Genomic DNA, 23,606 nt, shown 5'->3' with positions numbered 1-23,606 from the left:
CTAGAAGGATCAGCTTCCACAGAGAATGCACCTTTCATATGTATGGAATTTCTTTTGTTTTCAAACATCCCATAGCTCAGTGTCACCTAAATGACCAGAATAAGAGGAAAAATAGCTGAATCAGCAGTTTTAAGGATAAGGATGATGTCTATAGAATGTAGTGGTAGTGACTTGAGGGTAATGACTATCTTGACAATTTTGATATTTGAATCCTTAGCACCTAGTTTAGAATTGATTGAGCTGAAAAGGGGGGTTTATTTAGAATTTTAGTTTTTTATGCCACTGGTTCCTTTTTAAGCCTATGAACCCCTTCCCTTCTTGGAATAGCATCTTAACATGCATAAAATGTTATATTGAATTATTTATCAAAATATTAAAAAAACACAAAACCAAGTTCATGGATTCCAGGACTAGATAATTTTTAAGGCCCCTTTCACCTCTAAAATTTCTTTTCTTGGGCAGTTAGGTGGCGCAGTGGATAGAGCACCAGCCCTTCAAATATGGACTCAGATAAAATGCCTTAAAGTTTCTTTTCTTTATTATAGTATTCATAATCATAATTGAGGCATTGTGGAATAGCCAATTAAAAAGCAGGTTCAGACCCAGGGGATTCTGGGTTCAAGGTCCCATATCTGACACAAGGTCCCATATCTGACACATACATACTGGCTTTGTGAACCTGGACAATTCACTTAATTGGTCAAGCAATCAAGGTAATTCTCTTAAGATTATAAAATGTAGAGATCTGTGTTGGCAAAAATAGCTTTCTAAGATGGGGAGTTTCCTGAATCAGTGAAAACAATAGGTCCAATTCCTATATTCTATTATTTATTATTAAATATTTACTCATACTTATGTATGATCTCTTTAATTTACAAAGTAAACAATTAAGACTCTATTATGTAATGCAGCTCTGAGGGATTTAGGAGGAATATGGGAGAAATGTAAACTTGATATTCATGATGTTGATTATCCAAACCCTTCTGTGTGGGCAACTACCTCTCCCCATCCTCAACTTTTCCTATTCCTTTTTTTAGTTGCCTTCCCTAATTAGAATGGAAATTTCCAGAGGCCAAAAACAGTATTTCCTCTTTATTTCTATACCAAAGCTTAGCACTGGGTATGCCTAGATAGTTCCACTTCCTCCTTTTGTGACTTCAGGCAAGTCATAACCTTTCTAAGTTCTTTATCTGTGATATGGAGGGGAAGGGAGACTTGGATTAGCTGTTGTAAGGTACCTTCCAGACAAAATCTATTACTATCCTTGGTGGGCTGATTTCTGACCTTCTCATGGATTTTAGGAGATGATGGGTTAATTGAGAACTATGGAACACATACCTGCTTATGGAGCTCTGACTTGGGCACCTGTTGAAGATTCTCCAAGTGGGAATGGAACAGGTTGCTTCGAATGAGCCTTACACCCAATACAGATTCAATGATGTAACCAATGGTACAATCATCAGGCAATCGAATCTTCTCCGCTGTGTTCATGAAGTGGCCCCCACTGAAGGAAGAAGAGATGAGATGAATGTGGAGGGTCATCTCCTTTGTTTCTCCCCCCAGTCTGAATTCCCAGAGTGAGGAGCCCCAGAAGTCAGAGCAAGAGGAATGCAACCATACTAGGTTGGCCTTGGCCTAAGGGAACTGATTGTTCTTAGCATGATGGAGAATATAATTGGCTGTTGATTATGTGTATCCAAGTCTTTTCTTTTTTACCCATCTCAGGGGAAAAAAACCCCCAATAAATGGTTACTATATTAATGGTAATAGTGATTGACATTTAAATGTCATGTCCCACTGGATCCTCACAAATTATCAGAGAGTCAGCCAAGGGAGAGAGGCAAGAGTAGAACAGAAGAGTTGAGCAACCTCTATGGGTGTGGCCTAGCAAATAAAAGGGTAACAAATTATAACCCCAAACACCAATTTATCCAGAATTCAAAACCTACAGGAAAGTTCCAGTGGGGAAAAATGTAGAAGTACATCAAACCTATCTTGAAGTTCTCAGAGGCAATGTAATAGAGAAGAAAAAAGACTTGAGAATGAAGAAACCTGGGTTTTAATCCTGATTCAAATGTAAAATGAGGACAATACTTAGAATAACTGCCCTTGTAGGATTGTAGTGAAAAATAATAAGGTAAATAACAATGGATAGATCAGTAAGGACTACTGTAAGACTTTAGAGCAATTCATGGTGGTGGTGGTGGTAACAATGACAGTGCTAAGTAATAATAACGAGCATTTATATATTACTTTAAAGTTTGCAATGCTCTTTACAAATATTACATTAAATTTGCACAACAACCTTCCAAGGTAAGTACTCTTATTAACCCCATTTTTCAGAAATGGAAATTGAAGTTGAGAGAGGTTAACTAAGTCCTTCTGTGTATGTAAGGACAGAATTGAGCTCAGATCTTTCCAACTCTAAGACCAGAGTTCCATCCACCACTGACCAAATGATAGATGCTATGACTGTCTTCTGAGGACTAATGGAGTCAAGTATGAAAAGGCTTCTTCCCTGAAGGTCAGTCACTCCATAATGGATTTTGTTTTGGTCACAATTGCTCAGGAGACTAAGAGTCTTGGGATATGCATTAGTGGAGGATTTGTACTAAGGAAATGATTATATCCCATTCATTAAAAATGAGTGATCTTGGGGCAGCTAGGTGACACAGTGGATAGAGCGCCCACCCTGGAGTCAGGAGTACCTGAGTTCAATTCCAGCCCCAGACACTTAATTACCTAGCTGTGTGGCCTCGGGTAAGCCACTTAACTCCATTTGCCTTGCAAAAACCTTAAAAAAAAGTGATCTCATAAATGACTGCTTATCAAGTAATACCATTATAGGAAACTTCTAATCTGTATGATTCATTTTTCCAAAATATTGAAATAACCCAGATGTCTCATTCCCCAGTAACAATGATATATGGGAACAATAATATGCCATTCCTTTAGCTAAATGGACAACAACTACTGATCTGCTTCCTAGAAGGACATGAGGCATAATATAGTGGAATAACTACTATCCTGGGTTCAAGGTTCTGATTTTCAGTTTCCCTTATTCATTCATTCATTCATTCATTCATTCATTTATTTATATTTGCTTGTTTTTGCAAAGCATTAGGGTTAAGTGGCTTGCCCAAGGCCACACAGCTAGCCAAGTATCAAGTGTCTGAGGCTGAATTTGAACTCAGGTCCTCCTGATTCCAAAGCCTGTGCTCTATCCACTGCACCACCTAGCTGCTCCTGTTTCCCTTATTTTTAAAGATGGGTTGAACTCCATCCTAATACTAGTAATAGGCTTCTCAGAATTTTTTCAGCAGTATACCTCATTTTAAATAAAACTACCATATTAAAATTTAAATTATACAAAAGATAAATTGGAAATGATTACTTGCTTTACAAACAAACCTTCACAATAGCCTTCTTTTAAATGGTAAGACCCCCTGGAGTATTTAAAACATCAATTAAAAATAATTTAAAACATATCTGATAGGTAAAACAAAAATCCAGAGTCATTCACACTCTATTCTGATGCTTAGTGACCAATAGCAAAGACAGACTCTTTAAGGATTTGATCTGTGACCAGTCAACAATTTCTACAAAACTATAGATCATAGGAGATAACTCCAGTTTAACATGTTTACACAGTATCTCATTTGATCCTCTTAGCAGCCCTATGAATTAAGTAGTGCAATCATTATCACCATTTTATAGCTAAGAAAACTAAGATCCAGAGACTAAGGCTTCAAGCAGGTCATATAGTGAATTAAGAGTGAGATTTGAACCTAGGTTTCTCTTGCTTCCAAGAGTTGGTTTTTTCCCACCAGAAAAAAATATATTAAGATGTACTTTGGAAATTCATAAAACAAAATTGATGTTTTATAATGTGTTTGTTGAAATTATTAATACCACTACTACCAAAACAGAGGGTATGCCTTAGGTTTCATTAGCATCTCTAATCCACTGAGGCATACAAAAGGAAAGCAAATAGCATTTCCCCAACTTTGTTCTTGGGTCTCTTTTCTAAACTGAATGGCTCAGAGATATGTAACAGGAGTTTAGAGACAGAGACAGAAACAGAAGAAGCAATGGAGTCCAAAGATGCCTTTTGAGGAAGAAGGGCAAGATCCTGTTCTAAGCTTCCTGGGTGCTAGAGAAAAATGAAATTTGAATACATCGAAGGAAACCCTCTTACCTTGCCCAGGGACTCATCTTCAAGGCCAGTCCTCTGCTGATGCAGAAACCAGCCCCACCAGTTGCAAACCAGAAATGAACAGGACGCTGTAAAGAAAACACACCAGAGTCATTTCTATGTCAATTAGATCCCCGAGAGTGGTCCTTCTAAGCTAGGGAAAATGGAGACACTTTAATCCTTCCAAAATGATTTCAAAGAACAAAATAACAGTAACAAAAACTAGGTTCTAACCTGTGGTTTGGCTATTTGACCTTAAGCAAGTCACCTTATTTGCCACTTAACTTCTGGGGAGCCTCAATTTCACCATCTATATCAAATGAGATCAGACTAGATAATCAAATGGTTGGGTCTTTTATAATTCTAAGTCTTTTTTTTTTTTTGCAAGGCAATGGGGTTAAGCTAGGTAATTCTTAAGTGTCTGAGACCTGAATATGAACTCATTCCTCCTGACTCCAGGGCCAGTGCTCCATCCACTGTATCACCTAGCTGCCCCTGATTATAAGTCTTTGATCTCAGAACTCACTCCTAATTCTCCAAATTGGCCCAATATCTTACCATTTTGTTCTCACTGATCCTCTCTGTGGCCTGGATGGGTCTGTCCAAACTAGGCTTGCCAATGTAGACATCTTGAGTGTGAGGATAGCTGGATAGCAGTTTGACAAGCATTGGAACATTAACATAATTGTCATCATCCACATGACAGAACCACCTGAAAGAAATAGAGAAGAGATGGTTACAGAGATTCTGGGGAGCAGTCTGGAGATCAGGGAGAAAGCCAAGAAGGAAACAAATATCCTCAGTCTTGTCATCTCAGCCCTCAATGAAACTTCAGAAAACTTTCTTCTCTGTTTTGGGAAGACATCCTGTACCTCTCCAACACAGGAAGGGGATATTGCTAGGAACCATCCTCTAATAGAGGGGATGAATTGAACAAGGATTTTCCATTATCTTGTGTTTGGATGCCCTTGTTACACACATGAACTACATTTTTAAGAGGAAAGTATTCTTGAAGTCAGTGGATGTGATAGAAGAGGCCTGGATCTCAGTTCTAGTTTTCTTATATATTATTTTCATATTACTGAATAAATTGGCTTTACTCCTTGGGCCTTAATTTTCTCTTCTATATGATAGGGGATATGGTACTTGTAGGAGAGGAAGAAGAGAGGATAGTGTGACAAGGAATGGAAGAAATAGAAAGAGTTGGAATTTGAGGATGTCTCAGATGTTACTTACTTCCTTCCTGACTCAATGAACTTGTCATATTCCACAGCCATCTTGCAGGATAAGGCCTGGCGGCTATGGGCTGCAGAACAGTTGGTATTGATGACATTGCCTGTGGAGAGAGAAGATATCTAAGTAATGACTTCTGATACCTTTGAAGGACACGTAATATATTTCAGAGCAATATCTCAATGAGATAGGGCAAATGGTGTCTGCTTTTTACAGATGGTAAGACTGAGGCCCCAAAGAAACCCAATAATTAAGTATGGGTTTCAAGTTTTCTTGAGCACTATCTAGCCAACCCATCAACCTGGATATATCTAGGGAAGACATTAAAGATTTGTGGGTGGGGGCTGGAAAGAGAGAAGGGAATGAAAAACTTAAGAGTCTCAGGAATTATAGGGGATAGGGGTGGGGATGGGAATGGGGAATCAGAACCACATTCTGTGGTTCTCTAATCAGGATATTTGTTATGGATTTTGTTGAGCATACAGCCAGTAGAAAATGGAAGGAAATGGCAAACCATTTCAGTATCTTTGCCAAAAAAACCCCAAATGAGGGCTGGACATGTCAAGACTCAACAAGAAGAAAAACAGCAAGTAAAAGGGAGTAGAAATTATGTGCTAAAAATTGTTTTAAATGTTTTCTACAAATATACTTTCATTTGATCCTTACAACCACCCTGGGGGATATTTTACATAGAGAAAGTAAGGCCAACAGAGGTTAAGTGACTAGCCCAGGGCTACAAAGAAAGTAAGTGTTCGAGGAAGGATAGCTCAGGGGTTCAGGGTGGTGTCCAGCAAGGACAATCATAACCTGGAGAAAGCCAAAGGGAGAAGATTGTTCCTAGACCCCCCTTCCAATGAGCTCACACATGTTCCCTGACTCAAAAGCAGGGAGGGAAAAACCAGGGACCCCAGTCCCGGGAGAGAGGGTGCTCAGAAGGTCTGTTCCCAGGGAAAGGGGAAAGAAGAGGGCCCAGAGGCTCCAGGAGGGCTGTGGGAGCCAGAGCCCGGCCCTCTCCTTTTCAGTCTGCATTTTCCCAGCACTAGCCACCTGTTACTTGCTGGGCCCTCTCAAAAGGAATTAATTCAAGGCCTGAAAGGGAATCATTTACATGAGAAGAATAGGGAGACCTGACCCAGACTGGAGGGGCGGGGCTGCTGAATAAACACTCAATGAGTAAACCTCTTCCCATCTATCCAGCAACCCCCCATTCCATCCCCGAGAGAATCTTCTCTTCAATAAGGGGAGGAAGCCAGAAAGACTGACCAGAGCAGGTTCTTGGAAGAGGGAGACTAAGCAAAGAAGGTGTGTAGGGTGTGTGTTCCTCCAGAGTCCAATGGGTCACCTCCTCCTTCTCTTATAATAGGGCCAAAATCTTCCCTCCCTTCCTGAGACTGGTTCCCTCCTTTGCTGTATTACCAACTTGCAGAAGAACTACCTGAGCTAGAAAGGCTCAAGAAACCCCTTTCCCTACTCTTCCTTCAGAGAATGGGAAAGGATGGTCCTTTCCTCAAAGAAAAATCCTTGGACAGAAAGCAACTGGAAGATCCAAGATTTTCTTCACCCAAAAAGGAAAATAAAATACTCAGTAACTGGGAGATTTACCTGTGTGTTGCTTCAGCACATCATCCTCGCCATCTGTGAAGATGAAAGTCTGAAAAAAAAAGAAAAAGAAAACATCTCCATGAGCCACATTCCTGGTTCCCAAAGCTCTGTTATAAGAATGTAAGTTTTTACCTAGGGGACAGCTAGATGGCACGATGGATAGAGCACTGGCCCTTGAGTCAGGAGGTTGAGTTCAAATCAGGCTACAGAGCTTAATCCTGTGACTTAATCCCATTGCCTTAAATAAAAATTTTTTTAAAAAGTTTTCAGCTACTGTGTATTACTGAAAACCCTTGGATATAGCCCAAATGATCCTTTCAGCTCTTCTTCTTAAGAGCTCTAAGGCATGAATGAGCTCAAGGAATACTGTCTTAGGAAAGTTAGAGGAGCACACAAATTAAAGCCTCCCACCTGTCTAAACCTTGGTTATTATTCAGTTGCATATGACTTTACTTGCATATATATATATATATATATATATATATATATATATATATATACACACACACACACACATATGTATATATACATACACACACATTTATGTATAACATTTCACTTGGTTCTTGAATTTTTTTTTTAAATTTCCCTAACTAGACTAGAATTTTCTCTCCTGTTGGTCAGGAACTGGACCTCCACCACCTCCATTATCTGAATGGGCATGTTCAATTGAACTCAACATTCCTACAGTGTATAGCATACTAAAAAAAAGTTCACATTTAGATAGGTTTTATCAGTGTCTGGGTGGGGATTAGATGCTAGATTTTCCCTCCATTATGATATCCTTCCTCTTTACCCCCTCCTCTATCAAGTATAAATTGAAGAGTACTAGATTAAATATTTGTTGAAATAGTGCCGGGCAGGCAAGGTTTAATTGAGAGAAGCCTGAGCTTCAGACAGAAGTTGAGATCTAGCCTTGACTCAGTTTCCCCCCACTGTCCCAAGGGGCATTCAGAAGAAGGAATAGTCAGGACTTCTTTCTTTCTTTCTTTCTTTTTTTGCAAGACAGTGGGGTTAAGTGACTTGCCCAAAGTCACCCAGCTAGGCAATTATTGTCTGATACCAGATTTGAACTGAGGTCCTCCTGAGTCCAGGGCCAGTGCTCTATCCACTGAGCCTACCTAGCTGCCCCAATAGTCAGGACGTTTAAATTGAAAGTTTTCAGAAAAAACAGATTATTTTTACTTCTAATAATTGTTTTGGGGGGAAAGAAAAGAATTTTGGTTCTAAACTTTTCTGTCTATATAAAAGACAATGCGTCTTCTTCGGAAATGACGGGGAGGTCTGTCTTTTCCCGATTCTCTCCTAAGTGGAGGCAGTGAGGTCCAGAACCTCCCTTCTTCCCTCCCCTACCTAGGAAGAGAGGGCCTCAAAGCCACCTCCCCACACCCATCTGCTGAACAAGGTCATGCCTGGCAGCTGCTTCATCTCCGGCACGAGCCCAACCTGGCCGGCCCGCCTGCACCTGTGCACACACGCACAGACACACGGCCCGCTCCCTCCCTCCCTCCCACCCCGGCCAGGTAACTCACTAAATCACACATAGCCCCGGCAGCTTGGAGCCCAGCCAAAGGCCCTTGCCTGCCCCCACTGGGTACCTGCACCACCTGCCCTGACAACACTCCCTTGTTTACATAGCTAATTCTCAGTATCTGGTAGTTGTCCCGGGTGGGGCTCTCCTCCTCAGTGGAGGGAGGGGAGATGCTTGGCTGGGGGGGGGGGGGGGGAGGGAAGGAAGGGAGGCTTTGGTTGTGGGAAGAAAAAAAGTCTCAATCAGAAGCTGGACAAAGGCCCTGTAGAGAAGGAGAAAAGCATCCCTGGTCAGCTGCCAAGCCCCATCAAAAAACCCAACTTGGGACAATGGGGGCAGAGAAAAAAACCTAGACAAAGGAGATCGGGGCTGTGCAGGGATCCTTAGGGCGATGAATTACAAGTGAACTAGCTGGAATCAGGCTATTGTCCAGGGCTTGGCTTTGTCTAGAGGGGAGGGGGTGCTATGCAAGTAAGAGGAAGGGGAGAAGGGTTGCAACAATGTATGAGGGTCCATCACAACTCCCCACCCCAACTTTTACTCAGTTCAGGAGAGTTAAGTAGCAATAGTTTGCTCCACCATTAGCATACAGCTGGGTTGGTTAACTGGAAGAAAGGGGGCAGAGAGAAAGGCTAAAACTGTTTGCTTAGGTCCCTGGGGAGGTGGCAAGAGGCTTTTCTGGGAGATAAATAGCCATCCTGTAGGGAGGAAGGGGAAGCCTGCTCAGCCACACCAAAGCTGGGGGCCTCCTTGCTTTGGAAGAAAAACAATGAGATTTTTTTGGGGGGGGGAGGAAACAACCTGAAGGCAGGGAAGAAGAGAGGAGCTATCTTCCAGGTGGGTAGAGAAAATGGAGAGGCATCTGGGCCCCAGAGGGGCAGGGCACCCAGAGAGGCAGAGTCAAGATTAGGGGCAGGCAGGGCAGGAACATGCCTATGCTGAAGCAGCACAAAGAAGGGTGATTTAAAAAAAAAATTAATAAATGTACATATTCTTAATGCCAGAAAATTATGATCACCAAGGTACTGACCTTGTTCAAAATCTAACAGTTGCCGTTTCTCTATTGCTTTAAGGTTTACAAAGTACCCAGCTCAGCACAGGTTTGGCACTTGCTAATAATGCTTAATAAATGTTTATTGACTGATTGCTTCAGTTGGAGTATTAGTGTGATGATAGCAAGCTCCCTAAGTTGATAGTGAAGGCCTCAAGTATTAGACATTTGAGAGGGGGGAGAATAGTGTTGTAGGGGCAATTTGTTCATGGGGGTACAAATGGCCTATTTGACTGCCAGCAAAGAATGCAAAGTCCTAGGCTCTAGGAGTCAGAAGTCTTGGATTTGAATCCTGATGCTTCTTTTGCTTACTCTTGTCTTTTATAAGTAGTGTCCATGTTCTCATTTGGGATTTTCTTGGCAAAGATTTCCTTCTCCAGTTCATTTTACATTTGAGGAAACCAAGACAAACAGGATTAAGGAAATTGCTTAGGGTCTCACAACAACTAAGGGTTTAAATTCAAATTTGAATTCTAGGGACTGGTATCTAGTCACTGCTATTCATGGTTACTTTTATTATCTCATTTCACTTTTATTTACTAGGAAGCATCTAGTACATTGTAGGCACTTAAATGTTTATTAATCTGGACAAGTTGATGCCCCATTTCAGCCTCAGTTTTCTCATCTGCTAAATAATAACTAGTTTTTATAAAATCCTTTAAAAGTTTGCAAAAAGTTTCTACTTATATTGTCTCATTTGATCATCACAACAATGTATCCACATTTTACATACTGAGGCATGAGCTCTTAAAAGTGATACAGCTAGTGTCTTTGGCAGAATTCAAATTCAAATCTTCTGGATTCCAAGTCCAGCACTATCCATTGTGTCCACACAGCCATCTCAAGATTATTTAAGGTTCAAAAAAATCCTAAAATCTGAGGCTCAAGAAAAAAGAATTTAGGCCCAACTATTGACAATGTTCTCTCTCTCCCAGCTCCTCCCCAATTCAGACAGGGTGTCAAGAAGGAACTACATTGCAGGATCATTCTTACTATCCCAAATTCTAGTCATGTAGAGATTAAGAGAAGCAAGTCTCCTGCTGTAGGGGATGTGTGGCTCATCAGAATGGAATGTTCCTTCTGCTCATATGCTGGTCTTGTGCCCTACAGAAGCCAAGTGTTGGACTAGGGCCTATAAGTAAAAGACTAGGTGGCCACCCTTCTCTGCTCCCCATCACTATCCTAAACTAGGTTAAGACCCTAAGATTAGCTTTTGAAAAATCCCTCTTCTGTGGTCCCCTTCTGGACCTCCCTCCATCATCAAACTCAGGTCAAAGTCTAGCCATGGTAGTTGGGGGAAGAAGAGAAATTTGATTCAAAAAAAATCTTAAGTTGCTCCCTAGGAGTCTGGGAAATTCCCCTTCCTCCCTTAAGAGCAGGTAGGAGGCAATTTTCTCCTCTTCCTACCCCCTTGCTATCCTGTCTCTCCCCAAACATTCATGCACACTATCAAACCATCTCTTTACACACTGAGGAATTTGAGTGGGAGGGCAACAAAAGGGGGATGAGTTCTGTCAAGATATCCACTGAGGCTATAATAAAAAAAAAAGGAAAATACTTTCTAAATTAGATCAAGAGGTTCAGAGTTCTCCTAAAGTCATTGTCCTTATTTAAAAAAAAACAAGTATCCTCCCAGCTATAAAGTTGAACATCACCTTTATTGTAACAAGCTCCCCCCCCACACACACACACACTCTCACTGGACCACAACCACCTAGTCCAGTCACCATGGCACTCACCAGTCAGTCTGCCCTTCTCCATCCCCCCCTAAATGAAGAGCTTCACCACACCACCACTCCCCCCTCCCCACCCCAACCTCCCAACAGGAAAGGGCCACACGACCGGTCTGAAAAGAAACTCCGGAAAGTTGTAGCCTGCCCGCCTGTCTCCTACCACTCAGGGCAGGAAGGGTACCGTCGGTCCAAAGCCCTGGGTGTCACCTTGCTGGGCCTATCTCGGGTCTGCAGGTTCCTCACCAGCCCCACTCATTCCCCTCCTCTCCACTCCACCCCACCCCCCATTCTTTCCGGGCTCTGGGCAGTAGGAAGCCAGCCAAGAGAAGCAATTCAAGTCCAAACCATGTAGGCCTGTCTCCTCTACTTTTGTTTCTTTTCTTTTTCTTTTTTCTTTTTTTTAAGAAATGATTGGCTCACGATGCATAGCATCATAGGAATGGAGAAGTGACCTAGTCCAACTCAAGGTAATTACATGCCTTGTCTGGGCTGGGGAGAGGGGTCACACATCAATAAAATGGGAGGAGAGGCAGGATTCAAACTCAGGACCTTTGACTCTATTGCAATAGCCCAGTGTTCTTTTGCTAATGAATTCTCCCCCAGCCTGTCCTAACTTAACCTATTCAGCTTCTAAACAGTGGAGAAGATGGGAAGGCAAAGCTATACAGTAGGCGGGATATTCCTGGCCATTACAAGAGATTCTGAGATCAGTATCTCAATGGGTGGGAAATCTTGTTCAGCCTTTTCAATGGTAATCCACTCTTCAGACAACCCCATTTAGGGTTTTTTGGGGCAGATACCGCATTCTTTTTTTTTTTTGTTTTGTTTTGACATTTCCTTTTCTAGCTCATTTTACAGAAGAGAAAACCGAGGTAAATAGGGTTAAGTGACTCACCTAGGGTCAGATAGTGTCTGAATCTGGATTTAAACTCAGGTATACTATCTATGGCAGCTTGCAAATTATGTAACCCTGGGAAAGTCACTTAGCCTAGGGAAGTCTCAATTTCCTCACCTGTAAAATGGGGATAACCCATTCAACTCCTGCATTAAAGGGATTGCCTTGAGGATCAAAAGAGTTGGGAGTATATGAATTATTCTGTAAGATACAAGAATCCAGATCAATAAAACAGGCATTCTTGATTCTGGAGGAGTGATGATTTCCTTCCAGTTAGTAGAGGTAGCAAGTGAGGAACCAGATATGGGGTCAAACAAAGATGGTCAAGATAGGTTTTTTTTGAATGGGATTTTCCTTTCTATTACCTCTTGGATTTGTAGATTTATTTTTGTACTCTGAAATTTTGCTGAAGCTAATAGTCCCAATTAGTATCTCTGCTGATGTCCTAGGATTTTCTAAGTAAACCATTTCAATCAATAAATAGGGATAGTTTTATTTCCTTTTGTTTATGTTTTAGCACTTTAATTTCAATGAGGTTTTTAGACTTTAAATTTATATATATATATAAAATCATAAACTTTAAATGTAATTATTTTAAATGGAAGGGTTCCATTGGATGAGTTTGGGAAATTACAATGATGAAAGAAACACAATTTCCATTTTTTTAAAAATATAAAGCATTTCAAAACAAAAGACTATATAAACTTAAATCAGGGCTATCTAACCTTACTTTTAAAGTTTTTATTGAAACAATAAACAATATATTTTGATTTGCCATTTTAGTGAAAGCTCTTTGGTAGCTCAGCTTCCTTTACTAAAACATTTAGTAAACTCACAGGTAGGCCACATAAAATTGCCCTTTGGGCTGCATTTTGGACAACCCAGGCTTTAATTATTATTAATGAAGCCAGTACCCTCCATGCAGATTGATAATTTGTCATGAGATGCAGTTATACAGAATAATTTTACAGATGAAAGTGACAGAGCTTAGATTTAAACTCCAAATCCAAATTATTTCTTTTTATTTTTCAGTGAATGAAAATCAGCTTTTTCCTCTTACTTTCCTTTGTCCCCACTGAGAAAGAACACTACAAAAATACAAGGTTATCAATGATTCAAATTATCTTTTTAAGCCTCAAGTCTTCTTCAATAGTAAAATGGGGGGAGGCGGAATAGATATTGCTTTCAGCCCCAAGTATATAATGTAGATGATTACTCTAAACCATTCCCCAAAAGGTACACTATCTGTGAGGTATGGAGACCTATCCTTCAGGGAAGTGGGAATCTTAAGGGGCCTACCTCTTATCTCCCTGACCCATAACTTAAGTCATCAACAATCCACCTTTCTTCCCTAAGGAGCTAGCTAATATTAACCATACCTTCTTACAGGGTCTCATTCCAAAGATGCATCTTTCATCCATAGGGAAACTGGGCTTTATCTGACTTTACTCCTTCATCTCTTCCTTATTCAATAAAAATCCATGACTCCTACATTGGGTGAGGTTGGAATAGGGCCCCCTTAAGCTTACCTGTTATACTTCCTTCCCAGCTCACCCCTTTCATTCTATTTTTTTGAATGGACCACTGAGGAATCTGTCCCTGAAAGGAACAGGACCCCGGAGGACTTCTGGCTGCCTTGCCTGGCTCATATTGTCTGTTGGGGGGTGGGGGTGGGGGAGACACACAGGAAGCAGCATTGTTCAACAAGCTGCAATTGAAAGAAACACAGGATGCCAAATTCTGGCTTGGAACAATTGTAGCCTCGGTGAAGGAGGCCCCCATGGTGGCAGGCTCTCTCTGAGTTTGGGGTTGCCACAGCTGAGGGAAGGGGGAGGAACACCAGCCAGAGCTGCAGCCTTGCACACCCTAGTTCAAAACAAGAGGGACTAGTCTTCACCCCCCTCAAATACTGGAACTGTGTGAGCCTTGGTTCCCCCCCATTTATATTAAGAAGAACTGCCTTTTTCATTTGAGATTTGGGGATGGGGAAGGGAGAAGAGGAAGATATTGAATACTTGATGGCTACAAATTAATAGCAGTTAATAACCTAAGCCTTTCTTAGGTTAAGGACAATCAAGTTATCTCATCTCAGGTTTGCCCTTTGGTACAAATAAAATTCTGATGGGAAGCTTAGAAGGCATATTCTCTGGATCAATAAAAAAAGATCTCAGCACTTAGCACTGAGCCTAATTAAGATGAACCTTAGGCAAGGGTCTCAAATCACCTGTAAAATGAAAGCTTTGAATGAAATGGCCTCCTAGGTCCTTCTGACTCTTAAACTTATCATTCTGTGATCTTGAGGCAGTTAGAAAGATAAAACATTGGATTGGGAGTCAGGAGGACAGGAGATCAAATCTGCCTTCAGATACTTACTAGCTGTGTGATCCTGGGCAAATCACTTAATCTGTTTACCTCAGTTTCCCTATCTGTAAAATATGGATAATAAAAGTACCTACCTCCAAGGATTGTTGTGAGAATCCAAATGAGATAACTGTAGTGGATTTAAACACAGTGTAAGGACTACACAAATATCATTACTATTTCTTGCAGAATCAGCAGAATTCATCGATTTCAACAGAATCAGCTTTCAAACCCAGCACTTCTGAAGTCAAATCCAGGTTTGATTGTCTTTCTTGATATCAATTTTTTTTAATTAATTTTTTTTTTTGCAAGGCAATGGGGTTAAGTGGCTTGCCCAAGGCCACACAGCTAGGTAATTATTAAATGTCTGAGGCCGGATTTGAACTCAGGTACTCCTGACTCCAGGGCCAGTGCTAAATCCTCTGTGCCACCTAGCTGCCCCTTCTTGATATCAATCTTAAAAATTGGGAGAATATCTTCCTTCATCTTCCTCCCACCCCAGAAAGCAGCCCCAACTTTTCTATTCAATAGACAGGATATTCCCCAAACAGCCAAACCAAATGGAAGTCTCAGGTCTCTTAGATATCTTTTCTACTGCCCACTCTGTTGTAGGTTCTCTTTTCATTTGTGCTCATATTTGTGTCTTGAAACTCCCAGGAGGATAATTCAGATCCATCAGAATTTATTGATGGAACCTGTGTTCACCTGAGGTGTTTGATGCCATCTATTCTCTACCTGAAGAGACCTAATCTTAGTCCATTTTTATAGCCCCACATCCACAGTGATCACCCTTGTCCCTAGATACTGTTCCATTCCATTCCACTTAAAAGGAGGAACATTCAGTGTCCATCCTATCCCCACTCCCTAGTTAGTGTAAGATGGAGACCACACTACTCTCTGGAGATGCTAACTATTACTTCTCAGCCTCTAAGAATAAAGTCAGTCACAAAGATTGCTAAGTCTTTAGATACTGATATAGCTGGGTAGTTCTGAAGACAGGAAGGGGAAGTCTGACACTCAATGTGGGTAGACAGGGGCTTACCCAGCTTTCTCTTCCATGTCAAGATGTCCCCAGGGCCTCTGATTCAAGTACTGGGGTCTGGTCAAAGGGGAGGCAATACTGATGAATTAGAGCAGCTTAAGAAACTTAACTCCTTCCCCCGCTCTCATTGATTTAATGAATGAGAGGTGTTAGTGGGAGATTTCTTCCAACCTGCTCTTCAACTGCATTCCTGAAGGGAAGAGTGGTGTAATGGAAAGAGCAACCAATTTGTAGTCAGAACACTCCATGTACTACCTGTGGGGTTTGGGGTCAGTCACTTTACCCTTCCAGGTCTCTGTATCCTCATCTGTAAAGGAAAGGAGTTGGTCTAGGCAGGCTGCAAGGTCCCTTCTAATGATCAATTAAAAAAGGTATTTGGGGTGGCTAGGTGGCGTAGTGGATAAAGCACCTTGGAGTCAGGAGTACCTGGGTTCAAATCCGGTCTCAGACACTTAATAATTACCTAGCTGTGTGGCCTTTGGGCAAGCCACTTAACCCCGTTTGCCTTGCAAAAACCAAAAAATAAAAAAATAAAAATAAAAAAAAGGTATTTGGAGACAAAAGACGGTTTTAGATCCTGACTACTATCTGATACTATATGACTGGATAAACCACTTAACAGCTGTGTAGTATGAGGGTATTATGATTCCTTCCATGTTTCCACTCCAGTCCAGATAATGCTTTCCCTCTTCTCTCTATTCCCCAAGCTTGGTCCTCCAGGCAGAACTATTGCATTGGACAAACCAGATATAGTTTAATATTCCTCCACTACTTTCTGAAACCTGTCTTAGGGCTTAGATGGCCCTTAGAATAGGGTACTTTTCCTCTAAGTCCTTAACTTTGCTTGTTTACCTCTCCTCTCTCATTTATACTGCCTTTTTTTGGGGGGAAAAGTCTAACCAAATGTTGAACAGATTGCTCATCAGGAAATGACAGTATTCCACCTCTCCAACCCCCCAGCTTAGTCTCTGTAAAAAACCACTTATCAACATGTGGCTTCAGAGAGGGAAAGAAAACCATTCTCCTTAGTTGCCAAGCACCCTCCCTTACCATGTAGCATTCTGCCTGCCAGAGGACAAAGCCAATGAGCACCTTCCTCAGCCCATATAATGGGTCCAGCTACCTCTACCCATGATGTACCCTCTCTGATCATTATTCAAAAAGAGTCAGTCTTTAGTAATTTTCCAATCTGCTTAATTATCTCTCTAGAGACTACAGCAATTTACAGAGCCCAAAAAGTGTCTTTACTTCCTGTTGGTTGTATGCTGACTCTTATCACCATTTCTGCTGAGTTGACCATTAGCAATAGCAACATCTGACTGAAGGTTCCATCAGCTGATATCCCCTGAGTAGTAAGGTGTGAAGCAGATAGAGTATATTAAGACTTGGTGTTAGGAATCTAGGGTTATTTGCCTTAGACCTTGGTTAGTCAAGTCACTTGACTTCTCAGCCTTAGTTTCTTCATCTCCAAAACAGATGATAATAAAAGAAATTACTTGTCAGGGGTGTTATAAGGATCAAATAAAGTCACATTTACAAAGGACTTTGCAAACCTTCAGCTGTTATAAAAATGCTAGGTAATTCTTCCTTCTAGAGACCCCTAAAACCAGCTCATTTCCTCCTGTCTACTGAAGTGTGCTGCTTATGTGTACCCAGTTAGGGTAGCTACCTCTACTTTAAAAAGCTAAGAGACTAAGGGGCAGATAGGAAGCTAGGAAGCTATTAAGGAGTCAGAAGTCACACACACTGACTCCTCCTTGCCCACCTTTATCATGTTTCTTCTTTTCCCAGGGCAATGGTCTGAACAGCTTAGACCCTGGTTCAGGCAGCCTGGATTTGGGTCTGAGACCCTACCAGACTTTGGAAGATCCAGAGCTTATTTCCTCTGGTTTACTGTGTACACAGTAGCCTGGCCCTACAGAGGAAGAGGTGGAGTCATTGCCAAGTGGGCACTGGGGGATTCTGGCTAAACTAAGCTAAGTCAAGCCAAGTCATTAACCCTCAGGATGGGGCCAGGGGCCAGAGCACCAGGATGAACCTTCAGAGCTGCCAGGCTGGCTGGGGAAGTGAAGCGTGTGCTCCGGAAGGAAGACTGGGCAGTCAGCTATGGTCCTTCCCCTCAAACCAGCAGGGAAAGTCATCTTCTCTTTCTGTGGGCCAGCAAAACTTTCATCTGGTGATCTTCAAAGGTAAAAATCTTGACCTGCCCTGCAGGGAGATTGGGGGTAGGATGCAGAAGGGAATAGGGTGTGATACAGAGAAGGTGATTGTCTTCTCTCTGGTAAACCAGCCAATTACTGGTCCCGAAGCCTGGGATGCTGGCATCTCGCCTCAGGGTTCTCATCAGTAACCCTAGAACAACATCCTTTTTCTTACACATCTTAATTCCTCACTCTTCTTGACCAAAGCAAGCATACAGCTGTTCTCTGTGTTCCCCCCCACCTCCAAGAGTGTTGATTGTTGATTCTGCAGTAACCTAAGTCCAGAACTGCCTTTTTAAAAAAAATATATAGTCCAGAATACTTGGGCTAATTCAGCATTCATCCTTCCTTTCTAAGGTTTATATTTATCCTTGCTCTTCCACTGAAAATTCTTACACTCTCCCTTCCTTTGTTTAGGCGTGAAACTCAGGATATATTAACTCCTTCCAAAGAGGAGAGATAAAAGGATGTTATACCTTCTCTCCCCTTCCCGGCCTGTCAGTTGGTCTGAGTGCTAAAGGAGGCCATCTCCTTCAGGCTAGACAAAGCCCCAGGATTATCAGGTCATTTGGCAGATTTCCTTGTGGATGTGGGTTTTGGCAGGGAGGAAGAAAAGGGAAGATAGTGGAAGAGGGCCCAATATATCCTTAAAAATAATTTAGTTTACTTATACATTCACATACAACAAACACATACAGATATAGATCATCGGGTCCCTTTACCATTTTAGATGAGTACCTGTTAGCCTAAGCAGGGGCAAAGTTCTATGAGCAGAACAGGAAGAGGACAGATGGTGAGGGAGCTAACCTATGCTTCTCTGGTAGCAGAAAGCAAAACTGATGATGCTTGCTTGGGCTTGCCCACTTCCTCTACAACTTGGATGCTTTGGTCCCTCTCGGCCCTACCCCCCCCCTCAACCCTGTAAAAAGCCCCTTCCCCAAAATAATACTAAGACTGATCTGTCCTGCAGGGACTGAAAATCTGGCAGATAAGCTCTTTTGTGACTTTGGGACAACTAGTTAATATTCTTGGACCTCAGATTTTACATCCAACTGGATATTAACGAACATTTACTGAGGGCCTACCATGTGCCAACAGTAGTCACTATGTGAAAGCCAGTAAGGTAGGTTATGGGTTATAGAATCAGGTAAGATCTAGATCAACTCTCAAAGGGCTTACAGTTTCATGGTGGGGGTAGAAGGGTGGTCGCAAAGGAGATTCCAACATGCAACAAAGAACTCTGCTATAAGGGAGACCAAGAAATAAAATGGAGAGACCCTGACAAAGTCATAGGAGAAATCACTTAGCTGGGACTAGGGAAGGTTTGATAAAGGGAGTGGGACTACAGAAGGAGATGAGTGTTTATGAAAGGGGAGAATTCATTTCAGGCACAAAAAATGAAGTGAGACCAAGCAGTCAGGAGCAAGCAGGGCAAGAAGAGGGAACAGGTTAAGAGCAATAACTCAAATTTATATAGTGCTTTAAGATTGGAAAAGCAGGCTGGAGCCAATTGATGAAGCACTTCTAACTGTACAAGTTTTTATTTTATTTAGTAGGCAACAGTTACTGAAGATTCTAGAGTGAAAGGGTGACTTGATTTGAATCTATAATAACGCTTAGTGAATGGACAGGTTAGTGTAAGTAAATGACTCCATTTGCTGAACTGAAAGGCAGAGGCTACTGGGGACCCATGAGGACAGTATCCATACATCTACAACCAGGTCATCAGCCCTTTTCTTTGAGCCTGAGGGATCCCCATTTCCCAGGCTGGGAGAGGACGCCTGCTGTCCCTTCTTTGAGAAGCTAGGGGAACAAAAGCAGCTTGTCAGCCCTTTCCTGGAATCCCTCCTTCCTCCCTAATCATCCCCCACTGCCATCTTCCCCCCTCCCCAGGTCACTTTCTTGGCTTGGAGGCCAGGTCAGTGTAGAGAGCCAGGATGATTCCCACCCTCTGGCCCACGCTCTCCTCTCAGGCCAGCCTGAGGGATTCTGACAGCTTCAACTCTCCCCCAAACGCCTGTCCCTCAAGTTCAAGTGGCCTCACAAGGGTTGTCACTCAGTGGGGCCCAGTGGGGATGCTGGGAACGCCAACAGCCCCCCCTCCCAGGCCTGCCAGCCCCCTTATCTCTAGGCAACCTGACCGGGACACTGGGGCTCGGAGCTCCCGGGTTCCCATGGCAAGCGGCACACAAGAAGGCCCGACGCCTTTTCTCTGCGCCCAGAGAAAGAGGCTTTGTTAACTTGCCCAGGGGGGACAGCGTGAGAGCTGAGCCTGGGGACTCTGGGAATCCAAAGAGCTAGGACAGAGGAAACAAAAAAAAATGCATTCTCTCTGCACCCCCCCAACTCACATCCCTACCCCTCAAGAAAGCTTCAGCCCTTGAGAAAAGGGACCCAATGCATTCTCAGGATGACCAAAGACTAGGCCCTAAGTGCCCTCAGGATTGAAGGCTGTGTTCAGAAACCCTTTTCTCCTCCCCAACCTAAGGCTCAGTCCAGGAGAAGAAGCTGAGGTTCAGAAATACTATGCATGCTTAAAAACACACACAGACATACACCCCCCCACATACCCCAGGCTCAGAGGTAAGTCTTTCTCAACCTCCTCCATGCTTCTCAATACAGGAGCTAGTTGACACAGATTACTTTTTCCGAAAGGGACTGTTCTGATGCCACAATTCCCATCCTTTAAGATTAGGGGGAAGGGGAGGGGAGATGTAGCAGTTCTTTCTATTCTGATGTGGAGAGCTGGGGGACTTGTTACTGGACCAATCCCAGGAAGAACTCTGGTGAAGAAATGACAGCCATGGGTCTGGAATTAAGGTAAGTCAGGGGACAGCTAGGTGGCACAGTGGATAGAGCAAAGGCCCTGGAGTCAGGAGGAGCTGAGTTCAAATTCGACATCAGACACAATAATTACCTGTGCTACCTTGGGCAAGCCACTTAACCCCATTGCCTTGCCAAAAAAAAAAAAAAGAATAAATCGGATCATTCAGGGTCTTCCATGCCCAAAATGGGGGGGGGGGGATTCTCTCTTTTTGAGGTTCTCCAAGCAAGGACTGGAAAGTCGTTTGATAGCAAGTAAAACTAAAATGACCATTTATAGCAGCCCCTTCCATCTCTTTGTTTTTTTTCACCAATAAAATTAGGATTAAGTAATTTAATGTGTCAAATGTCTTAAGGCAAATTTGAATTCAGGACCAGCCCTCTATCTACTTCTGCATCTGGCTGCTCCCCATCTTTTAAATTTTGTAATTCTATAAGGAGAGATAAAGTCCCCTGGTCCTTTTAAGTTCCAATTCAAAGACCCCAATAGCCAAGATAGAGTACTACAGGGAATAGCCAGCAGGGAGTACTGAGCATAGCTAAAATTTATATAACACTGACTTTTCGAAGTCCTCACAAACATCCGTGGAAATAGAGTTGTGCAGTAGAAAACTGCAAGTATTACTGTCACCATTTTATAGCTGAGGAAATTGAGGCTTGGAGAAAGGTTAAGCGATTTAACCATGGTTTCTGTGTGGCGGGGTAGGTAAGTGAGGAGGCCCGTTTTAAAGCCAGGTCTAGTTCCAGACTGCAATCCAGTACTGGAATCTTACACTAAGCTGCTTCTCTCCTCCCAAACCTCTCAAGCCAGTCATGACAAACCCCAGTCTAATTTCCAGCCCTTTTCTACAAGCTAAGCCATGGGTTGGGGGCTTTACTTCAAGAGCATAGTTGGGGGGGGGGGGGATCTTTAAGCTCAGTCAGTACCCATTTCCCCAAACAGAGGAAAAAAAAACTTTAAGGAACGCACGTACTCTCAGAGGGGTGGGGGAAACGATTAACAGGAACCTAAATCCAGGCTGTAAGCAGTCTGCTCAGCTAAGACTCCACTTCCCCGCCCGAGGTGCCCCGAGGCAACCAAAGGAAAAGGGTTCGCGGGGCCTTTTGTCTTGCCCTTTCTCCCACCGCCTCTAGGGGGTGGGAAAAGCGGACTGAAGCAGCTCCAAGGTGGCTGAGGTCTGTCTGTCTCCCAGGTCTTCATTCATTCTGTTGCCTGCCGGCACTGCCCAAGTCTGGGGCCAAACTGAACTTCTTAGGGTACCTGAGCCCCCCTGAGGGGAATGGCTGTGTCGGTGAGGTGGGAGGAGGATCAGATTCTCCTCTTAGTCTATTAGCTGGGGTCCTCTGGGAAGGACCCGTTTTTCTGTCAGAGTTGGGGTGAATGGAGGGGGGGAGAAGCTGGCATGTAAACCACCACCTATCTCACATATGTGTGGGCGGTGGCATGAGGGGAGGGCCACCCCTCCAGGCCAACAGCCCCTTCTAGCTAGAGAAAAGCTCCGGAGATGGTATCTCATTCAGGCCCCTCAGCAGCCCTAGGTGCAAGCCTCCCTCCCCACCCCCAGAGGAATTAGGGAGACACTAGCCGGGTGCAGCGGCGGCGGGGGCGGGCGGCAGAGGCTTGAAGTGTGTCTGCCTGGGGTCCGGGGGTGGAGCGGAGAAAGGAGACGGGCCCTGCGGGCGGGCGGGCCGCCACTCGCCAACAGGTCCCGGCGCTTGACTCGGCGCATCCCTGGCATAGTTTGGCACCCAGGCCGCTTACCTTTGCCAGGCGGAAGGCCGGGCCTTATGCCTCTGGGGCCCTAGATTGTCCCTCATGCCCAAGATAGGGGATGTGGAAGGGAGATTTGCTACATCCACCCACCCTGGGCTACGGATTGAGAGGGGAGAAAAATATTCCCTTCTAGGTTTTATTATTTTTTTTTGTAGGAGAGAGGGGAGAAGATAAATGTGTCTCCCGTGAGAAGAAAAATGGAATAAAGTTGCTTCCCCAGATATTTAGGGGTTTGGAAGAGGCAAGATTTCCCCTTCCTTTGAATAAGGGTTCCCCCACTCATACTTTGGGGAATGAAGAGAGAGCATGTTGCTCCTCTTCCAGAATTTTTTAGGGGGTGGTGTCCATATCCAAATGTTTTGGGGTCCAAGGAAAGTGCCAGAATCTCCCTTGTCACACTCACCATCTCTTTATTCCTGGAGATCCAGGTTTCCAGCAGCAGGTCCAGTCGGGATCTGTGAAACTTCTTGGTGGTCTTCACTGCGATGAAGACGTCTCTAGGGAAGAGCTGCTCCATCTGGGGTCTGGGGACGCTCTCGCGCGCCGGGGCTGCCCCAGGTAGGGGTCCCAAGTCCCTCCTGGCTCGGCTCAGCTGGCCGAAATACTGCGAGAAGCTGTGGACATCGCCGGAGGGGCCAGACGCCGCGGCCAGAGAGGCGGCGGGCTCCTTCTGGGGCTGCGGCGGGGGCGGGGGTCCCTGCTCCTGGGGTTCACCTGGACCGGCCAGGCTCTGCAGGGCTCGTCGTCCTACCTCACCCCCCGGGAGCTCCTCCGGCGGCGGGGGCAAGCGCTGCCGCAGCTGCTGCCTCTGGTCCACCGTCAGCACCAGGAGGCAGGCGAGCAGGGCTCCGACCAGGGACAGGAGCAGGCGGCGGCCGCAGCCCTTGAGCATCTTCCAGCCTCCTGGGCTCAGCGCTCAGCCAGCCGTGTGTGCACTCTTAGCTGGAGGGGCGCCGCGAGGGCGACCGAGCTCCCAGTCACCCCTGAAGCTTGGCAGGAGGAGCCCAGGGAGGGGATGGGGAGATGGCAATGCAGGAACCTCTCAAGGAATCCCGGGGTGTCTGAGTTCTCTAGCTTCCCTGGCCAGCCCCTAGCCTAGCCTAGCCTAGCCTGGCCCTAACCCTCCGGCCTCGTCTGCCGCAGCTTATTTAGCCGCCAGCCCCAG

General features: G+C 43.9%; 1 protein-coding gene across 1 annotated transcript in view; it reads right to left on the bottom strand.

Moving 5' to 3' along the window:
- LOC141502923 (beta-1,3-N-acetylglucosaminyltransferase lunatic fringe-like) overlaps window positions 1-23,606 on the bottom strand; it is a 29,540-nt gene extending 5,934 nt beyond the window's left edge. Inside the window, exons 1-7 of the mRNA XM_074207913.1 lie at window positions 22,845-23,606; window positions 7,031-7,079; window positions 5,432-5,531; window positions 4,754-4,907; window positions 4,199-4,284; window positions 1,339-1,504; window positions 1-86 (exon numbers count right to left, since the gene is read on the bottom strand). Of these exons, the coding sequence (XP_074064014.1) occupies window positions 1-86; window positions 1,339-1,504; window positions 4,199-4,284; window positions 4,754-4,907; window positions 5,432-5,531; window positions 7,031-7,079; window positions 22,845-23,333 (1,130 nt within the window). The 5' untranslated portion in view covers window positions 23,334-23,606. The remainder of the gene's footprint in view (window positions 87-1,338; window positions 1,505-4,198; window positions 4,285-4,753; window positions 4,908-5,431; window positions 5,532-7,030; window positions 7,080-22,844) is intronic.

The sequence above is a fragment of the Macrotis lagotis genome, chromosome X (assembly GCF_037893015.1).
Source record: "Macrotis lagotis isolate mMagLag1 chromosome X, bilby.v1.9.chrom.fasta, whole genome shotgun sequence".
Lineage (NCBI taxonomy): Eukaryota > Metazoa > Chordata > Mammalia > Peramelemorphia > Peramelidae > Macrotis > Macrotis lagotis.
This window is presented reverse-complemented; position numbering and strand designations above follow the sequence as displayed.